The sequence below is a fragment of the Macaca fascicularis genome, chromosome 2, assembly GCF_037993035.2.
Source record: "Macaca fascicularis isolate 582-1 chromosome 2, T2T-MFA8v1.1".
In the NCBI taxonomy this organism is placed as follows: Eukaryota; Metazoa; Chordata; class Mammalia; order Primates; family Cercopithecidae; genus Macaca; species Macaca fascicularis.
The window spans coordinates 108,383,064-108,402,663 of NC_088376.1; the positions used below are offsets into that span (position 1 = coordinate 108,383,064).

General features: G+C 42.3%; 1 protein-coding gene across 4 annotated transcripts in view; it reads left to right on the forward strand.

Moving 5' to 3' along the window:
- Nucleotides 1–19,600, forward strand: part of LARS2 (leucyl-tRNA synthetase 2, mitochondrial) — a 170,197-nt gene that overhangs the window by 95,875 nt on the left and 54,722 nt on the right. For all 4 annotated transcript variants that reach the window (XM_005546878.5, XM_005546879.5, XM_005546877.5 and 1 more), the window contains 5 exons: nucleotides 2,587–2,691; nucleotides 5,584–5,699; nucleotides 8,416–8,699; nucleotides 12,920–13,018; nucleotides 17,121–17,258. In XM_005546878.5, the coding sequence (XP_005546935.3) occupies nucleotides 2,587–2,691; nucleotides 5,584–5,699; nucleotides 8,416–8,699; nucleotides 12,920–13,018; nucleotides 17,121–17,258 (742 nt within the window). The remainder of the gene's footprint in view (nucleotides 1–2,586; nucleotides 2,692–5,583; nucleotides 5,700–8,415; nucleotides 8,700–12,919; nucleotides 13,019–17,120; nucleotides 17,259–19,600) is intronic.

A 19,600-nucleotide genomic window follows, 5' to 3' on the forward strand; every position in this document is an offset into this window, starting at 1 on the left:
CAACATTGTATTGCTGAGTCAGAAGAGAAGGCAGGTACAGGGGTCAACTGGTAGTCTGTGCCACCCACTGTTATTCTGGCATTGACGTCCCTGTCTGTATGCCTGTCCATATGCCGTATATGCTTATACTGCTGTCTTTTGATTCACCAGTTCTAGATGTTACCTCATGACTTTTATTCTACCACCCCTCACCTCCCAGCCTCCTGATAACATCATTTAATTGCAAAATTTGAAAATACACATTTCTTCTTTGAGAAAAGATAGTGTGGAGGCTGGGTGCGATGGCTCATGTCTGTAATCCCAGCACTTTGGGAGGCAGAGACAGGCAGATCATCTGAGGTCAGGAGTTCGAGACCAGCCTGGCCAACATGGTGAAACCCCATCTCTACTACAAATACAAAAATTAGTCGGGTGTGGTAGCATGCGCCTGTAATCCCAGCTACTTGGGTGGCCGAGGCACCAGAATTGCTTGAACCTGGGAGGCAGAGGTTGCAGTGAGCTGAGATCACACCACTGTACTCTAACGTGGGTGACAGAGTGGGACCCTGTCTCAAAAAAAAAAAAAAAAGAAAAGAAAAGATAGTGTAGAATCAGAAATACGGGTCTCTACTTTGAGAAGTGAGTCTGCACTCAGCCAGCTCCAGCAACAGGTGTCTCCCAGCTAAGACATCTGTACCATGGGTGCTGGCTGGAGACCCGTGGGGGTTGCATTTCACTGTTACCCTACCATATCTCATTCTGTGCTTCCTGACACCAAGGTGATGAAAGATAAGGGCTGACTTAGATGCCTATAGTCTGTCGTTACTCATTGAAATATAGACCCTGGCTAGGCACAGTGGTTCTCACCTGTAATTCCAGCACTTTGGGAGGCCAAAATGGTAAGATTTTGTGAGCCCAGTTGTTTGAGACCAGCCTGGGCACATAGGGAGATCCTGGTTCTACAAAAAAAAAAAAAAAAAAAAAATAGCTGGGTTTGGTGGTGTACACCTGCGGTTCCAGCTACTCAGGAAGGTGAGGTGGGAAGATCAGGGTGAGACCCTATTTCTAAATAAATAAATATCTTAAAAATAATTAAATATAGATCTAATTCTTAGGCTTATTTTAATTTCAGGATTTGCAAAGTAAATAATTACATGAAGTCTTAAAACATGGCAAGTATTATAAATAGTAAGAATTCGTAAGTTATAACTGTTAATTGCTTATATTGTAAATTAAGTCAAGTGAACTCACTAATTGTCTACCGTCTCTCATCTCTTCTTCCGTTAGGACTTTACTTAGGTCATTATGCTTCCAACTCTCCATAAGTTCACATATATGCACATATGGCTTATCTCCTTGTTATAGTAGTTGTAATACACTTCATTTAAGATGACACAGTGTTAGCTGGGTGTAGTGGCTCCTGCCTGTAATCCCAGCGCTTTGGGAGTCTGAGGTGGGAGGATCACTTGAGACCAGGAATTTTAGACCAGCCTGGGCAACATAGCAAGACCCCTGTCTCTACAAAAAAAAAAAAAATACATATATATATAAAAAAATGTAAAATAAGATGTTATTTTAAATAACATAATACAATGTTAGAATAATACACTGTAATACAATTATTGTGTTGTAACATAATACAATAATACAATGTTAGAGTAAATCCAAATTAAGTGTTTTATTAGGGCCACATAAATATTGTTCACAACTGAGCCAAATACATTTTCCTTTTTATGTAACTTTTTATTTTTCCTAAAGTTCATAATGTCTTCATTTTTTTTTTTCATTTACTTTGTATTCTTTGAATTTCTAGCTAAGTCTTCCTGTACACCCCCCATATTTCTTTGAAACTCCTCTAGTGCAGTTTTCTGTACATTCCAACCTGCCAGGTAATCTATCAATTTCCTTATTTTCCCAAAGATGCTTCCCAGGTCACTGTGTACTGCTCAGATATGACCTGGTCATTCTCCAGGCCTCTGCTGCAACCTGGTCTCTTAGAACTTCCCTCTGTCTTTGTTCTTTGAGTGTCCTCATACTTTTTTCTTTGCTGGATCCCTTGTTTCCTGGATCCTATGTCTGTCCCTTCCCTGATTTGCCCCTTCATTTTGCTGGAACACATTCTCCAGTAGCTCCTAAGAAAAAGGTAAGTGGGTAGGAACTCTTTTGTCTTAGGATGTCTGGAAATCTCTTCCCTCCTTTCTGTTCATTTTCTACTCTCTGTCCACTTCCCTCTTCAAGTGTTATGATGGTTTGGAATTTCTGATGTCCCTAGTTTCACTATAGATAGACTTTGTGTTTCTCATCTTCTGTATATTTGAGGTATTTTTCAAAAGGAAAAGACAGTGATGGGAATGTCATTACTCTACCATCTGGAAAGCAAAAATGCTTTTTCACTTTTCATGAGCATGGAAGAACATTTTCTCATTGCGTATTTAATCTTTCGATTATTCACTGGTGTGAATTATCTACAAAGGACAACTTCTTTAACAATTAGCACAAAGCACAGAAGTTCCTAGTGCTTATTTTTCTCACTTGTTTCCTCCGAGATTCAGATGATGTTGGTGTCTCAGTTGAGTGGCATCCACAGTTATTTGCTCTCATTTTCAGATTGCCTCACGCCCGTGATGGCTGTGAACATGCTCACCCAGCAGGAGGTCCCTGTCGTTATTTTGGCCAAAGCTGACTTGGAAGGCTCTCTGGATTCAAAAATAGGTAAGCAGCTATTAAAATGTAACCACAACAGTATATTTTGCAGATTTAGGATCAAAATACTCCCCTGTTGCTGTCATCTGGAAGAGCTGACTGTTGATTCCATGGTCTGATTTGTTTCCTCATAAAAATGAATAGCCCTTCATTTAATCATCCCTTGTTTCAGAACTACATTTTGAAAATAAACTAGGTGTATTGCACTTTACTAGTTGCTACTGAGAATAACTAGAAATATCTGACCTACAAATCTTGCCAGTAGAGTTTGTTGTTAAGACTTGTACATATGATACGAGGAACAATGCAGCTCAGATGAAAATTCAGTTTCAAGACTCATAGAACCATCCCAGGTATACTACCAGCTTTAAAAAAAAAGAAAGAAAAGAAAACTCATAGAACCAACAGCAACTGCTGGGACGGGGGTTCAAATGAAGCACAAATGATCGATGTGGGCTGGGTTTTGGTGAAGGCTTTGTGGAGGAGGCGAACTCGAGCTATTCAAGAAAAGGATTGTGAAACAGCAGTAAAATTGAAGGCATATTTAGAACTGTAAATTGGATGTCCTTGGCAGCCTTACTCATTCGTGAGCGTTCTAAACTATCGTCATGTAACAGGAAGTCTGAGAATGAACAAAGAGAAGGGAACCTAAAGACAGCTTTGTCCAAAATCTGCCTCCTTTAGGACAGACCTGTGCATTTTTCATTACCAACATTCCTACTGTAGGTTCCAGCCAGTGCCCAGAGTCCCGAAACCTTGCAGAGGAAGTTATTTCCACACTATTTCCTAGCACACAGAAATAGCATTTCTTCTTAAATTCACATTTTTTCCCCTCATAACGCTCAGATCAGTTTTTGATGAAGTTGTTTGAAGAAATGTCAAAGCAGAAAATTCGTGTTACTCTCTTCTAACCATTTAAACCTAGAAAGTGTGTTGTTTAAAGAAATAATTCCTTCTGTTACTTTTATGCATTTTACAATCAGTAAAATGTATTAATATAACCAGCTGGGATAAACATAAAGGCAGTTTTTATTGATGTGGCTTTTGGGGGAGTTTTTTGTTTGTTTGTTTGTTTGATATTTTGAATCAGATTACTGACACAATATTGAGAGTTTTGAAGGAAAAAAATCGGATTTTTTTAGGTGCATATGGAAAACTGTCTCTCCTGTTGTCTTGATGTCCCATAGTTTCATAATTAGCTTTTTCCAAATGTTTGCTTTTTGCCCTCCAAGAAGAACAAGAGCAGAAATAAACAGGAGATAAAGTGATGTTTTTGCCTCCCACCTGCACTGTTAGAAATAGTTCACATTCAACTGAGCACAACATGACTACCGCCATGGCCTGAGGCATTCTTTATACGGCCAAATACATTTTGTGGTTACAGTGTCTCCTTTTAAACATTACTCCTAGTTCTTCCAAATTCCATTTTAGAATGTAGTAAATGACTATTTTCCCTTCTGGAATATGAACAGCTTTTGGTAATATTTATTGCTTGCCATTTGTCCTCATCCTTCAAGTCCACTCAACATTTATTCACTGCATTAGATGCATTTTGTCTGTAATCTCAGCTAGAACACTACAGAACTTTTCATCATGTCACAGAGCTTTTCATCATATTTGGGAGCTTTAGAACATGTCTCCCAAACATTCAACCACTGTTTTAGGGCGTTGTTCCTATCTGATTTAAGCACCTTGTGCAATACCCTTAGCTTTATCTCTCTCAGTTTTCACACAATGTGTTGTATCCATGAGTATGTCACCTGCTTTGACGGTTGACCCTATAGCAGAGGTTCTCAACCAGGGGAGATTTTGCCACCAGGAGACATTTGGCAATTTTGGAGACATTTTTGTTTGTCACAACTCAGGGAGTGCTAGTGGTACAGTTCAACATCCTGTAATGCACAAGACAGCCCCCGCAACAAAGTCCACAATGTCAGTAGTACCAAGGTTCAGAAATCCTGCCCTTACAGAACCAAAAGCTGGGAAGAAAAAAAAAAAAACCCGTTTTTATGAATACCCGAAGCCAAAACAGCAGGCCTTGGCCCCTCTGGGTGAACGATTTATTAATGCTCAACTTCTCAAGGACATATGTGGGTTGAAGAATAAATGTCTACTTAGAATGTACTGTTGCCTTTGGGAACAAAACATAGTTACCAGCTTTTGACTTCCTGACTGAGTGGATTTTCCTAGGATTGCTGGGAAATGCTGGAGGAGTCGGCCCTGCTTCTCGAAAGAAACCCACTGCCCTCTGCCACTGACGGAATTCAAGGAAGAGGCTTCCACAAATGCTTATGATTTTCAGTGGCAAAAAAGAAAGCACTCAAAAATGTGTATATTAGGATTGTAACTATTTAAAAAAATAGGCTGGACACAGTGGCTCACACCTGTAATCCTAGCACTTTGGGAGGGCAAGGTGGGCGATCACTTGAGGTCAGGAGTTCGAGACCAGCCTGGTCAACGTGGCGAAACCCCTTTCCTACTAAAAATACAAAAATTAGCCAGGCATGGTAGCACACGCCTATAATTCCAGCTACTTGGGAGGCTGAGACATGAGAATCTCTTGAACCCGGGAGGCGGAAGTTGCAGTGAGCTGAGATCGTGCCACTGCACTCTAACCTGGGCAACAGAGCAAGATTCTGTCTCAAAACAAAAACAAAAACTAAGCAGAGGAAAAAGACTTAAAAGAGGTAATACCAATATGGTAAACTAGTTGTGTTTTGGCAGTGGGTTTCTCCAAGACCATGTTCCATTTTCCCAACTAATGTGATGTGGTTTTAAAACTTCTGTAACTAAAAGAGATAGTCTCCTTTAGGAAGCTAAAGCCGGGTGTCAGTACTGTCAGTTGTTTTGTGATTTGGGCACTTGTGAAGGCAATGTTTTGTTTTCTTCTCCTCTGAATAGGAATTCCCAGTACTAGCTCAGAGGACACCATCTTAGCCCAAACCCTGGGCCTGGCCTACTCTGAAGTCATTGAAACTTTGCCGGATGGCACAGAGAGACTGAGCAGCTCTGCTGAGGTTGGTGCCTAAGAACTTACTTCCAGAATGATCACTTTGATGCGATTTTGATAGACATTTTCCTTCAGGTGCAAATTACAACCTGTTTCTTCACTCGTCCCCATACCTAACAGCCCTTTAGCCTCTTATCTCTATGAAAACAAAATAATATTCTTCAAGATCTGGAAGTTTGTCAATTGTAAATCAAATTCAGTCCTCAAATAGAATGGTATCAAAATAACTAATTTTATGTTGGGGATCTCTGCTTGAGAAAAATTATCTTTTCTAAGGAATCTCTGGTTCCTTGGGAGAAGTGACTGAAATTGTTTCTTCTTCCTAGAGGAGATATCTGTTCTCTCCAGATTACTGACATTATTTCTGCCTAAAGTGTAACTCACTTATAGAAATGAACAGGGAAGTTCAGAGTCATGTTTATTTGGTCAGGGTTATCTCTTGCTAGCATGAAACAGCAGCACTTAAAGATGGTATATCTGGCAGGATTTGAGCCCAGCCTCTATGTTGAACTAACCTGGAAAGTAGGATGGAAGAGGTAGGGTGAGGGATGGGAGGAGGTAGTGGGAGCAGTGACTCTCAAGTTTGAGCACACGTCAGAATCCCCTGGTGGCCTTGTTAAACCACAGCCTGGCCCCCACCCCCACCCCAGGGATTCTGATTTAGTAGTCCCAGGTGAGACCCCAAAATTTGCACTTCTAACAAGTTTCCAGATACTGCTGCTAATGCTGCTGGTCCAGGGAACACATTTTGAGAATCAAGGGCTTAGAACCTTGCCACTCAATGTCTGGTCTCTGGACCAGCAGCACTGGCATCACTTGTTAGAAATGTGGGATCTCAGATCCCACGCTAGTCTAATAAGATCCCTATATGATTTGTATGCACATTAAAAGTTTGAGAATACTGGCTTAGAGCACTCTTAAATTTAACTGCACACTGGAAATACCTGAAAGTTTTAAAATAATACTGATGCCTGGGTCTCACTCCAGATACTCTGATTTGATGGTTAGTGGTGGTAAGGAGGGCATGGATCAGACATCAACAGTGTTCAAAGCTCCCTAGTTGATTCTGATGTGCGGCAGAGCCTGGGAACTACTGACTTAACATAGCGATGCCACCCCTGGCCATGGCTCTGAATCATCTGGGAGGTGCCTACAGGTCCCACCTTGGCTGATCTTGATTCAGTGAGACCTGAAGATCCAAGTTTTTCTGGTTTGCGACTATCTGGCTATATTTATATCTATAAAATAAGGGAATATGGTCAGATTTTCTCCTTTGTAGGGAGTGCATGGTTTCTAACCCCATGTTTGTGGCTTTACTTCATAAATTGCATCCCCAGACGTGAGTCATGCTCTAAGATATGGACCCTTAAGCCTTTTTTTAGACCTTGTTTGAGCAGGTTCCCTGGAGGGTGGAGCAGAGCGAAGTCACAGTGTCTGTAAGGAGCCCCAATTAACCCTTTCAAGAAAGGGGACACTCGTGGCCAAAATTAGGCTTCTGAAGTTCCCAGTGAAACATCCACTCTTTAGTACAGTTCTCTGAGCATCAGTTATGCTTTCTGGCTTCTTTCACACAGCTTCAGATGGTCTGTTGAAGCCTCTCCTGACTCTAGGCTGAATATCTAGAGTAAAAGAATTATTTCAATAAGTAGAAGGAGAATGGCTAGGGAAAGGCCACTTTCGTCTATGAGCTTCTGGAATGGAAAGACAGTGATGTTAGGAGAAGACTGACTTTCAGGAGAGCTTTTTATGATTTGCATCGTGACTGTGATAGTGGGAGTGCAGAAAGACACTTCAGACCATTCATGAAAAGGGCTACTTTTGATCAACATAGCTGTATTTTCTTATTCTTTATGCCTCTTGACTGTAAGCTCCTTGAGGACATGGGAAGATCATATTTATCTTTGTGCCCCCAGTGGCTAGCACAAGCCCAGCACATACAGATGCCCAGTGGGTCTTCATTGAACAAATTTGAGGGTGCCCACAATCCAGGTTGTTACCAAGCCACACTGGCTCAATTCATATAATTAGTTTGGCTCTCTGAAAAGCACCAAGTGAAAAGATAATTTATCTTTTGTACTATTAGTGGTCTGTCCTGCTGTCTATAAAATGGGAGCATTTAAATATAAAAAGAGTGGTCTGGTTCTTCAAGCCGAAGCCTCAGAATGTTCCTCTGCTTGCCTGAATTCCTTCTACTTTAGGATAATATTGAATTTTTATTTTCTGAATATTTTCCCCCCAACAGGGGAGTAGTCATTAAAAATCCTTATCATGCAGTTCTTTACTGGCAGCTAAAAGCTGATATTTGATGATCTCTGTAGGTGTCACAGGGCTCTGGTGATAAGGAAAGCCACAGAACCAGGGCCAACCGAGACACATTAGACACAGTAGACACAGTGCCTCGGGCTCACAATACTTTTAGAGGCCTCTGCAAAAGTTTTAATTTCTTTTAAAATCAGAAGAAAAAAAATGAACTTTTAGGGTGAAAAGTTACATTTCTCTTTATATTGATGCAGTTGTAAAATATAGTTCTTAATATTATCTGAAGGAGCAAGGAGCCTACAAAGGCAGAAGCACCTGGGGCTCATGAAAGTCAGGAATACAGCTCTGCACAGAACTGGTCCCTTGGGAGAGCCACACATAAACATGGCAGGACTGGTGGCAGCATTGGGGTGGTGACTCGTGCTATGCAGAGAGGAGTGAGCTCTCTTTTCTCTCCCTGTCAGTTCACAGGTATGACCCGGCAGGATGCTTTTCTAGCCCTGACTCAGAAAGCCCGGGGGAAGAGAGTGGGTGGAGACGTGACAAGTGATAAACTGAAAGACTGGCTGATTTCGCGGCAGCGCTACTGGGGCACACCAATCCCCATTGTCCACTGCCCAGCCTGTGGCCCCACACCTGTGCCCCTGGAGGACTTGCCCGTGACCTTGCCCAGCATCGCGTCTTTCACTGGCAAGGGAGGCTCCCCACTGGCCATGGCTTCAGAGTGGGTGAACTGCTCCTGCCCGAGGTAAGAAGCCACATCCCTGCAGCGGTGACTGTGCCTATGGCCCCATACCTGCTAGGGCTTCAGACATCCTTCTCCCTCCTGGTGCTAACTCTGCTCCCCTTTTCCCTGACTTCCACGGGGCTGGAAAGAACACTGTGGATCTTTGAGGCCCTTTAAGAGAAGGGTCTGGAATCTGTGACCCTGCCTCTGCAATGGGCATCCTCCATTCTCTGAGCTATTGGAAGCAGCAGTGTCAGTTCAGATCTATGCCAGAAACATCTGATCCAACTGATGGAAAAACTCTAAATTTTCCTTACAGCTTTGTAAAAAAAAACACTTTCCTCCATTTTGGTATTCCAGAGAGCCACGTGGAGAGGAGAGAAAAATGTTCTCTTCTCCACCTTGCAGTTTTCCAATATAGTGACTGTAACAACAGTGGAGATTTTATCACGAGTAGCAGAGTAGTAGCTAAGAGAGCAAGTGTGCTCAGGGGCTCCATTCTTTAATATGCTGAAGCGCCGTGGTTCCTTTCTCCTCATTTTGGAAGCGGGATTATGGTTTTCTGTCTATTCACTGGCATGTCTCAAGTGTGGTTTTTAATGATGCTGTCCATATCAGCTAATTAAACAAACAGCAGATTCCAAGTTCCAGTATTTTCCTTCTTCTGCAGAGAAGCCATTTTTCTCTGCCTTATAGATCATGATGAGGATATTTTAAAATAATTTTGTATTCTGTCAGTATAGAGCTGAGTTATTAGGTTGACAATTAGGTAACCACATAATATAACTGGAAGTCTTGAGCTGGGAGTCAGATCAGTGATGGATTCAAGTCCTGGCTCTGCCTCCTAACTGTCTAGCCTTGGGAAAGTCATTTACCTTCTCTGAGCTTGAAATCCCTCATCAGGAACAAAAATAACCCCATCGAAGGGCTTTTCAGAAGACTAGAATTAACTCATGTCATCCTGCACAGTGATACCTTCTAGGCCTTCAATAAATGGAAACTTTACAGCCATCCAGCCAGGTACTTGCCAGCCATCCTCCCAGGTCCTCAATGAGGCAGTTTTGAAATTCAAGATGGAACTTGGAGGAAGATACATAGGAAGGCCCAGACCATTTTAGGGTAGAAATGCTGGCTCCAGGAGGAAAATAGAGTACCCTCTTTGTTGATAAACACTGACAAAGGGCTTCCCTACCAGAGATGTTGGTGGCCTACATAGAGCACAGCAGTTGTGGCCTTATTGATGAGGATAAGGTTTCCTGTCTTGGCTGCAGAATTACTGGAGGGCAGAACCTAGGCCTTGGTGTTGGGCAAGGCTCCCTGGATAATCTTAATGAGCATCCAAGGCTGAGAGCCACTGAGCCAGTGTGGCAGAGCGAGGCAGCCCAGTGGTACAGACTATAGGCACCAGAGCCCACCAGATGTGGATTTCTTACCCTTGAACTACAAGGCCTTGGAAAAGTTTCTTAACCTCTCTGAATCCTAGTTACTCATCTGAGAAATGGGGATGTGAGTAGTATTGGTCTCATAATCCTCAGGGCTACTGGGGATAAAATGAGACAATCCCCAGTAGCCCTGAGGATTATGAGATTAAATGAGATAATTTCAAGTACTTTTGAAGTACTTGGCTCAGTTCCTACTACCCAGTATTATTATCATTACCATTGGAGCTAATCCTGATAACGTTACTACCATTATCTATCACTTCTATCCCTCCTACTTGCCACGTAGCTTCTTCCTACTTTTTAATATCAGCAATAAAACATGTTAGTTGCCTTCAAGTCCAACAAGGCCATTAAAAAGGAAATCAGCATGGCAAATGTTAGCCAGATGTTATTCCTTTTGTAAATTGAGCCCTGCATTTTCTCCCTCACTTGGACCTCACTTGCACAAGGTGAGGAAGAAAAAGTAATCTTTATTTTCTAATTGTTTCCCAAAATAGTGTCTGTGTTCTGGTTGATTGCTCTCCAAATAAAAAGACCTGGCTTTAATTTAGAGATGCATTGTTGAGATCAGCTTCTTAGAGCAGCCCTGGGTGGTAGGAAGCTGGATTCCCTGAGGGCTCGCTCCGAAAAGCTTCTACTCTTAGAGACCACCACTGTTCTCATTGGGAGGTCCCCTGATTAAAATGCAGGGGGTCCCAAAGCCCTGCCAGATCTGGGGCGCCCATGCTCTCTGCTCAGCCACTGCATTTAAGCAGCTGATGAGGGAGCTAGGGGAATATGTGGGGGACTGGCCATTTCCTTGGGTAATATTTGTAAAGCTGGTATGAACTACTTCACAAATGGAAGATAGAAATGCAACCCTTCTTTTATTCTTAAATTAAAAATATGGGCTCAAGCCCATACATGCTAAATTTGCAGAAGATGTATCAGTTCCTCTTGGGACTCCTCATCCCTTCTCCCCAAATTCTGCAATAACACCCAAAGACTTTACTGCCCAAAACGTGATATTTGGAGGGGTGATGAGCCTCATATCCATGCCTTAGAAGGGAGAGCCTGCTATGGCTTCCTGCTGCCACAGAAAGCCCTGTTGATAGCTGGTCCTACCCATCAGACAGAAGGTGCTGATTCTCTGCTGATCCAGGCCTTGAGGAGTCTCCAAGGCAGCTAATCCCTGTCCTGTGCTAGGCTTGACTAAGGGCACCTTCTTTTGAGTTCCTAGGTAGTATGGCTTTTGGCACCTGGTTCTTTCAGTCCCACAGGCCCACAACTCTAGGAATGTTCTTAAGAATGAGTGTAGCAGCTGGGCACGGTGGCTCATGCCTGTAATCCAGCACTTTGGGAGGCCAAGGCAGGAGGATCACTTAAGGTCAAGAGTTTGAGACCAGCCTGGCCAACATGGTGAAACCCCGTCTCTACTAAAAATACAAACATTAGCCGGGCATGGTAGCATGCACCTGTAATCCCAGTTACTCAGGAGGCTGAGGCAGGAGAATTGCTTGAGCCCAGGAGGCAGAGGTTGCAGTGAGCTGAGATTGAGCCACTGCACTCCAGCCCAGGTGACAGAGTCAGACTCCCATCTCAAAAAAAAAAAAAAAAAGAATGAGTGTAACACTTGGGCTCTTGTGAAACCTTGGTCCTTCTGGACATGTCTGTCCCTAGGACAAGGATTCCTTTTTCTTTTCAACCCTTCACATATCAAGGATCTTACTTTATTCTCTGTCTTGAGCACCAGGGCTTTCTTCACTCTAACATAAGGAACCTATCTTTAGGCAGTGGTCTGGCGGTAGATAATGTAATTAGCCTTGGAGGGGGGTCCTGATTTCTAGCATTTGCCAGTTTTTGTGATGTACATACTCCCATCAGGGCCAGTTTCAAGCTACCAACTTGCCATCTTTTGTCACAGTGGTATAAAGAGATGCTGACAATTGATTCTCACAGGCTGGCATGAGCTGGCTCCAGCAACCATTGCCTTTGGGGCTTCCAAGATGGTTTGTCTTCCTCAGGTCATCCTGGTAGATTTCTGCACCTGTCACCCCAGAACAGAAGTAGAAGAAAAATCCAAGTTGATTTTCCACACATCTCCCTATGTTTGGTTCTCATTTCTCTTCATGCATTGATTGGCTTCACAAGCATCATAAAGTAGACATTGGCGAAGGCAATCTTGACATGCCTGGAACAGAAGTTAATGCACAAAAGAGATACCTAATCCTGTCTTGTCCTTTTGGGTGGTGAGGCTTTCTACCAGGTTAAATTCAGAGAAGTGGAAAATAAGGCTTTTAATTGTTGAAAATTGAAACTTTTATTTATAAATTTCTTTAAAACATCACATACTATACAATATAAAAAGAGAGCTTTCCCTGAATTGTCTTTCATATGTGGCTTTATTCTTTTTTTTTTGAGATGGAATCTTGCTCTGTCGCCAGGCTGGAGTGCAGTGGCACAATCTTGGCTCACTACAACTTCCGCCTCCCGGGTTCAAGAGATTATCCTACCTTAGCCTCCTGACTAGCTGGGACTACAGGCACACGCCACCACACCCAGCTAATTTTTCATATTTTTAGTAGAGATGGGATTTCACCATGTTGGCCAGTATGGTCTCGATCTCTTGACCTTGTGATCCGCCCCCCTCAGACTCCCAAAGTGCTGGGATTAAAAGCTTGAGCCACTGCGCCCAGCCTGTGGCTTTATTCTTATGACATTTTAAATTCATACTTATTGTTATAGCTCTCTCAAAAGCTGGTGGAAAACTGCATTAAAATGTAAAAAGAAACCAAATGATGAATTTCATTTCTTTCTTAGGTGCAAGGGAGCAGCCAAGAGAGAGACAGACACGATGGATACCTTTGTTGATTCTGCTTGGTACTACTTCAGATACACTGACCCTCACAATTCGCACAGGTAAAACGTCCTTGCTGACGTCCTTGAGCACGTGTCAATATAGCTCCTCCCAGAAGCAGAGACCAAGATAGAATTAGACATGCAAGAGATTTCTTGGGGGAAATGCCTGTGCGGATTAAAGGGGAGAAGAGGAGGAGTGGGCAGAGAGTGCTCTTAGACCACGATGGCCTATGACAGGTGTGAAAGGAGAAGGGAAAGGAAGGAGGATCAGATGGAGGAGCCTCAGTTCACAGCACAACTCTGAGAAAACCTCGACCTGGCCAGTGGGAAGCCCCGAGCAAAGCTAGTCCATTAGAGTCTTCAGTCAGGCTAAAATGTCTTGGTTCCAGCCCCTCCCTCTACTCTCCTGAGAGCAGCCTGGGAGAGCAACATGGGCTGGCAGGAACACACCAGAGTGGGTCCACAGATGCAGCAGCTGGAAGCTGTCAGTCAACTGTGCACCTCGGAACAGGCTCTCTTAAAGGGAGAGTGCTACATCATTAAGTTAGATTATTCATAGCCAAGTAAATCCAAAGTACAACACAAATACAAAACAGAAAAAGGAAGGAAATGCTACTGTAATACTCTCCTTGCAGTGAACTGCATTTGTATGATTGTAAAGATGTAATGTTATTTATTTAACTGAAAAGAATGATGTAACTCTACAGAGAAAGTAGCAGGTGGGGAGGGTGAGAGAGCTAAGAAGCCTCACCTCTTACCACAGAGTCAATAGATCATTTCCTAAATTGATAAATCAATAAAGAGTATAAGCATGTTTTTTTTTTTTTTCAATAATTGCCAGGAGAAACAACCAAAAGAATTAAAAGTGGCTAAGAGACAGGCCTGAGGCAAGGAAAGAATTGGGGCTGGAGACCACTGTTTTTCATTATAAATCTTTCAGTACCATTTGATTTTTCAGCTGTATTCATGTGTTTCTTTGAACCCTGCCCCCGCCCCTGCCCACCCCCAAAAAAAAAAAAAAAAAAATTAAGGGAAAGAGAACAGTAGGTAGCCTTGTAAAGAGAGAGAATGAGAGCTGAAAGAAACTCTTCCAGAGCCCAGGAAAAAAACAGCATTGTGCTTAAAAGGGCCTTGCCTGATTGCTCTTGTCCATGGCAGAAACATTCTGGAACCCTGTTCCCTACATATAAAATATGCCCCCCATTCTTCGTAGTTCTAAAATAATATATTTCTAGTGAGACAGATACTCCTGCCCTCACCTTGCCAGAATTTCAACCTGCAGTGTTGTGATTCTGTAATTTGAGTTCATATCAGATATGAAGGGGATCCTTGTCGTCATGGTGGCTCACGCCTGTAATCCCAGCACTTTGGGAGGCTGAGGAGGTGGATCGCCTGAGGTCAGGAGTTGGAGACCAGTCTGACTAACATGGCAAAACCCTGTCTCTACCAAAAATACAAAAATTAGCTGGGCATGGTGGCGAGCCTGTAATCCCAGCTACTTAGAAGGCTGAGACAGAAGAATCACTTGAACCGGGGAGGCAGAGGTTGCAGTGAGCCAAGATCGCGCCACTGCACTCCAGCCTGGGCAACAGAGTGAGACTTCCTCTCAAAAAAAATAAAAAAGAAAAGAAAAAAGAAATGAGTACGATACTGAGTGAAAGATACCCTGCAAAGGCAGGAAGGGTGCAAGGTGACGATTGTGGCTGGGAACCACCAGCATGGCCTTCTCTGGCCCATAGAGGGGCTCCCCTTCAGGGCCTTTCCTCTATAAGGGGCCATTGGTGCATTTCATGTAGTAATAACTGGCTTAGAATGCAAGTGGGGTCAGGCTCTTTATTTTCTCTGAGTGCTCCAAAGGAAAAAGCCTTCACACAGATGAGAGAGACTCCAGGTAACTGGCGGGAGAGACATCCTGAGACCGCCACAGCCTGTGAACAGCAGTGAGCACTTCATTTCCCTCATGGCACACTGTGGTTAGCTTCAGCCTGGGCGCGAGTTCTTCCTGGGGTGGTTTCCCGAGTGGATCATAAATCCAAGCTGTAGCTACTTTCAACATTTCACTCCTTAATATATCCCAAACTTGTTTTCTGGCCAAATACCATCCTTCACTTCCCTTTCTTTTCTGTCGCCTGGATTGGCAGTTGAATTTCTTTAGGGAATTATTTTTCACAAAGCAAAAAAGTGATTTTTAAAAATTTTATCAGAATTCTGGTACAGTGACTGGAGAACACCAAACTACATTAAAATGCAAATATGTGGTGGTGGCCAGACTCTTTTCTAGCCTCAGAGCTGAAGTCAGCCAAGTCCATCCTGGGGAAAAAGGTGGCTTGAGGTGTCAGGGAACCAATTCACAAATATTCGAAGCCCTCCAAAGGCAAAGGTTTGCTTGATTGGCTGACCTCAAGGGACAGCATTACCTTGGCAACACAGAGGTCTGTCGCCAGCCAGTGCTGCCCCTCCCTGTGAGGGTCCCAGCCAGAAAATGGAAATGGCATTTCCTTTCCTCTACAGTGTCCATTGGGACCCGAGAGTATGAGAAAGCCTTTCTATTAGTATCTGTTGGCCAAAAAGTATCTGTTGAGTACTATTAAGTGAGAGAGAGTTATTGGGCTATTTTATGATAATTCACCCTAAATATGCTGCATTGCATTCATTAAGCAATATACAGGCTCTTGCTGACTAGATTTTCAGGCTGCTTTAAAAAACAAAATCAATTTTCTGTTTTAAAATAAATATTTACAGCTGGGGCACAGTGGCTTACACCTGTAATCCTGTAATTTTGGGAGGCCAAGGCAGGAAGATCAGTTGAGGCCAGGAGTTCGAGACCAGCCTGGACTGAACATAGCAAGACCTTGTCTCCACAAAAAATGTTTTTAAAAAATTAACAGACGGCCAGGTGCAGTGGCTCATGCCTGTAGTCCCAGCACTTTGGGAGGCCGAGGTGGGCAGATCACCTGAGGTCAGGAGTTTGAGACCAGCCTGGCCAACATGGCAGAACCCCATCTCTACTAAAAATGTAAAAATTAGCTGGGTGTGGTGGCAGGCACCTGTAATCCCAGCTACTCAGGAGACTGAGGCACAAGAATAGCTTGAACCCTGGAGGCGGAGGTTGCAGTGAGCCGAGATCACACCCCTGCCTGGGTGTGTAACAGCAAGACTCCATCTCAAAAAGAAAAAAAAAAAAAGAAAAGAAAAAATTAGCTGGGCATAGTGGTGTGTGTCTGTAGTCCTAGATTCTTGGGAGGTTGAAGCTGGAGGATCGCTTGAGCCTAGGAGTTGGAGGATGCAGTGAACTATAACTGTGCCACTGCATCCAGCCTAGGTGACCGAGCAAGACCCTATCTTTAATAAAGGAAAAAAAAGTTTAAATGTGAAAGTAAATTAATAAATAAAATAAGCATTTAGTTTCTACATGTTAATCTTCATTGTAAATACCACATTGCCCTCTATTGGTAGGAACTCCGAAGTCTCAATTTTGTAATCATAATAATAAAAACTAAAGTGAATCTGGATATTCAAGGTACATTGTAGCAAGGTGCCTTGTTTTGCTGGTATGTTTTCCTCTTGTCCTCATTTTATATGCAAATTGCTTTTGTTGAAATATATGAGTAATATCTTCTGTAACCATTTTTAAAATTTCATAAATTAACACATCTGACTTTTTTCTTTTTTAATATATAAGCTTTTCTCATATATATATATATTGTTTGTTTGTTTGTTTGTTTGTTTTGTTTTTGAGACAGAGTCTTGCTCTGCTGCCCAGGCTGGAGTGCAATGGCACAATGTTGGTTCACTGCAACCTCCGCCTCCCGGGTTCAAGCGATTCTCTTGCCTCAGCCTCCTAAGTAGTTGGGATTACAGGTGGCCACCACCACACCTAGCTAATTTTTGTATTTTTAGTAGAGACGGGGTTTTGCCATGTTGGGCAGGCTGGTCTCAAACTCCTGACCTCAGCTGATCCACCTGCCTTGGCCTCCCAAAGTGCTGGGATGACAGGCATGAGCCACCACGCCCGGCCTTCTCTTATATTTTAAAAAGAAAATCATTGTTATTCCCTGATGCAGTTCATTTCAGGGCATATGCGTGTTACAGTAGGTCTGTTTAATTTACACAATTGTGGCAAAGCAGGTTTTTAAAAAATGTCCCTATCTCTTTTTTACAGCCCCTTTAACACAGCAGTGGCCGATTACTGGATGCCTGTGGATTTGTACATTGGAGGGAAAGAACATGCTGTCATGCACTTGTTCTATGCAAGATTCTTTAGTCATTTTTGCCATGATCAGAAAATGGTTAAACATAGGTAAGCATTCATACTGCTTTGCAAAAGAATTCAGTTGCATGAATAGCAACTTTAAGCAGGTGTCAGTTCTTCTGAAGCAAGGTAAATGCATGTAGTAGAGTAATACTAGTTATCTAGTATGCTTTAGAGGTTGTTGTCAACCTTAACCATTTGAGGTCCATTTATATTGCTTAATCAGTTCTGGCAAGTGATGTTGCTGGCTTGCATAGAACCTAGCCTTCTGTGCTTCTCTGTTTAACTGAGTTAAGTAATTAAGAATTGTACCTGTGAGGCAGAGAGGAGTGGCCCATAATGTTTTATAGCATCCCGTGTGAGGTCATGCTTATCACCTAGTCCTTCTGTGTCAGCTCTGTTCCTAAGCTTGGCTGAATCCCACCTTGATGCATCCCTCTGAAAAATGTATAGAGTGGATTTGAAATAGAGAATCACATTGTAAAAACATCAGTAAATTCTTTTCCTGTTGGCCTATTGTAACCCTTTCCTAATAATGGCCAGAAAAATGTGTGTGTGCTTTTTCCCATGAAACGTATCATATATAAAAATTACATATTTAATGCATTTAAAGAATTGTACAATACATTAAATATGTAATTTTTATATATGAACATACATGCCCCACTCCTCAGTTTAAGAAACAGAGTGTTATAGGTATCTTAGAATCCCCAAGGTGCCCCCTCCTATTATGTATCTCTCTTCTATGCCCACTACCTTGCCCCTAGCTAATACCAATCCTGGATTTTTAATTCCTCACTTTCTTCCTTTTCTTTATAAATGTATCATTTATAATGCATGTATTTTTAAACTATGTATTGTCTGGTTTTCCTGTGTTTGAACTTTACATAGGTAGGATTATATTTCAGGTATTCTGTCTTGCTTTCCTCACTCAGCAGTTTTTTGAGATTCAGCAGTGCTGACGGATGAAGTTATATTTCTTCCTGTTTCACTGCTGCAAGATATTCCATTATATGGAATGAAACTTCCAATATAGAACTCAGTTTATGTATCATACCACCATTGATGGTGGTCAGACTGTTTTGTGCAATTGTGAACAAAACTGCTATGAACCTTCTTGCACATGGTTCATAGTCACCATTTCTTTTTTTTTTTTTTTTAATTTATTTATTATTATTATACTTTAAGTTGTAGTGTACATGTGCATAACGTGCAGGTTTGTTACATATGTATACTTGTGCCATGTTGGTGTGCTGCACCCATCAACTCATCATTTACATCAGGTATAACTCCCAATGCAATCCCTCCCCCCTCCCCCCTCCCCATGATAGGCCCCTGTGTGTGATGTTCCCCTTCCTGAGTCCAAGTGATCTCACTGTTCAGTTCCCACCTATGAGTGAGAACATGCGGTGTTTGGTTTTCTGTTCTTGTGATAGTTTGCTAAGAATGATGGTTTCCAGCTGCATCCATGTCCCTACAAAGGACTCAAACTCATCCTTTTTGATGGCTGCATAGTATTCCATGGTGTATATGTGCCACATTTTCTTAATCCAATCTGTCACTGATGGACATTTGGGTTGATTCCAAGTCTTTGCTATTGTGAATAGTGCTGCAATAAACATACGTGTGCATGTGTCTTTATAGCAGCATAATTTATAATCCTTTGGGTATATACCCAGTAATGGGATGGCTGGGTCATAAGGTACATCTAGTTCTAGATCCTTGAGGAATCGCCATACTGTTTTCCATAATGGTTGAACTACTTTACAGTCCCACCAACAGTGTAAAAGTGTTCCTATTTCTCCACATCCTCTCCAGCACCTGTTGTTTCCTGACTTTTTAATGATCGCCATTCTAACTGGTGTGAGATGGTATCTCATTGTGGTTTTGATTTGCATTTCTCTGATGGCCAGTGATGATGAGCATTTTTTCATGTGTCTGTTGGCTGTATGAATGTCTTCTTTTGAGAAATGTCTGTTCATATCCTTTGCCCACTTTTTGATGGGGTTGTTTGTTTTTTTCTTGTAAATTTGTTTGAGTTCTTTGTAGGTTCTGGATATTAGCCCTTTGTCAGATGAGTAGATTGCAAAAATTTTCTCCCATTCTGTAGGTTGCCTGTTCACTCTGATGGTAGTTTCTTTTGCTGTGCAGAAGCTCTTTAATTTAATGAGATCCCATTTGTCAATTTTGGCTTTTGCTGCCGTTGCTTTTGGTGTTTTAGACATGAAGTCTTTGCCCATGCCTATGTCCTGAATGGTACTACCTAGGTTTTCCTCTAGGATTTTTATGGTATTAGGTCTAACATTTAAGTCTCTAATCCATCTTGAATTAATTTTCGTATAAGGAGTAAGGAAAGGATCCAGTTTCAGCTTTCTACTTATGGCTAGCCA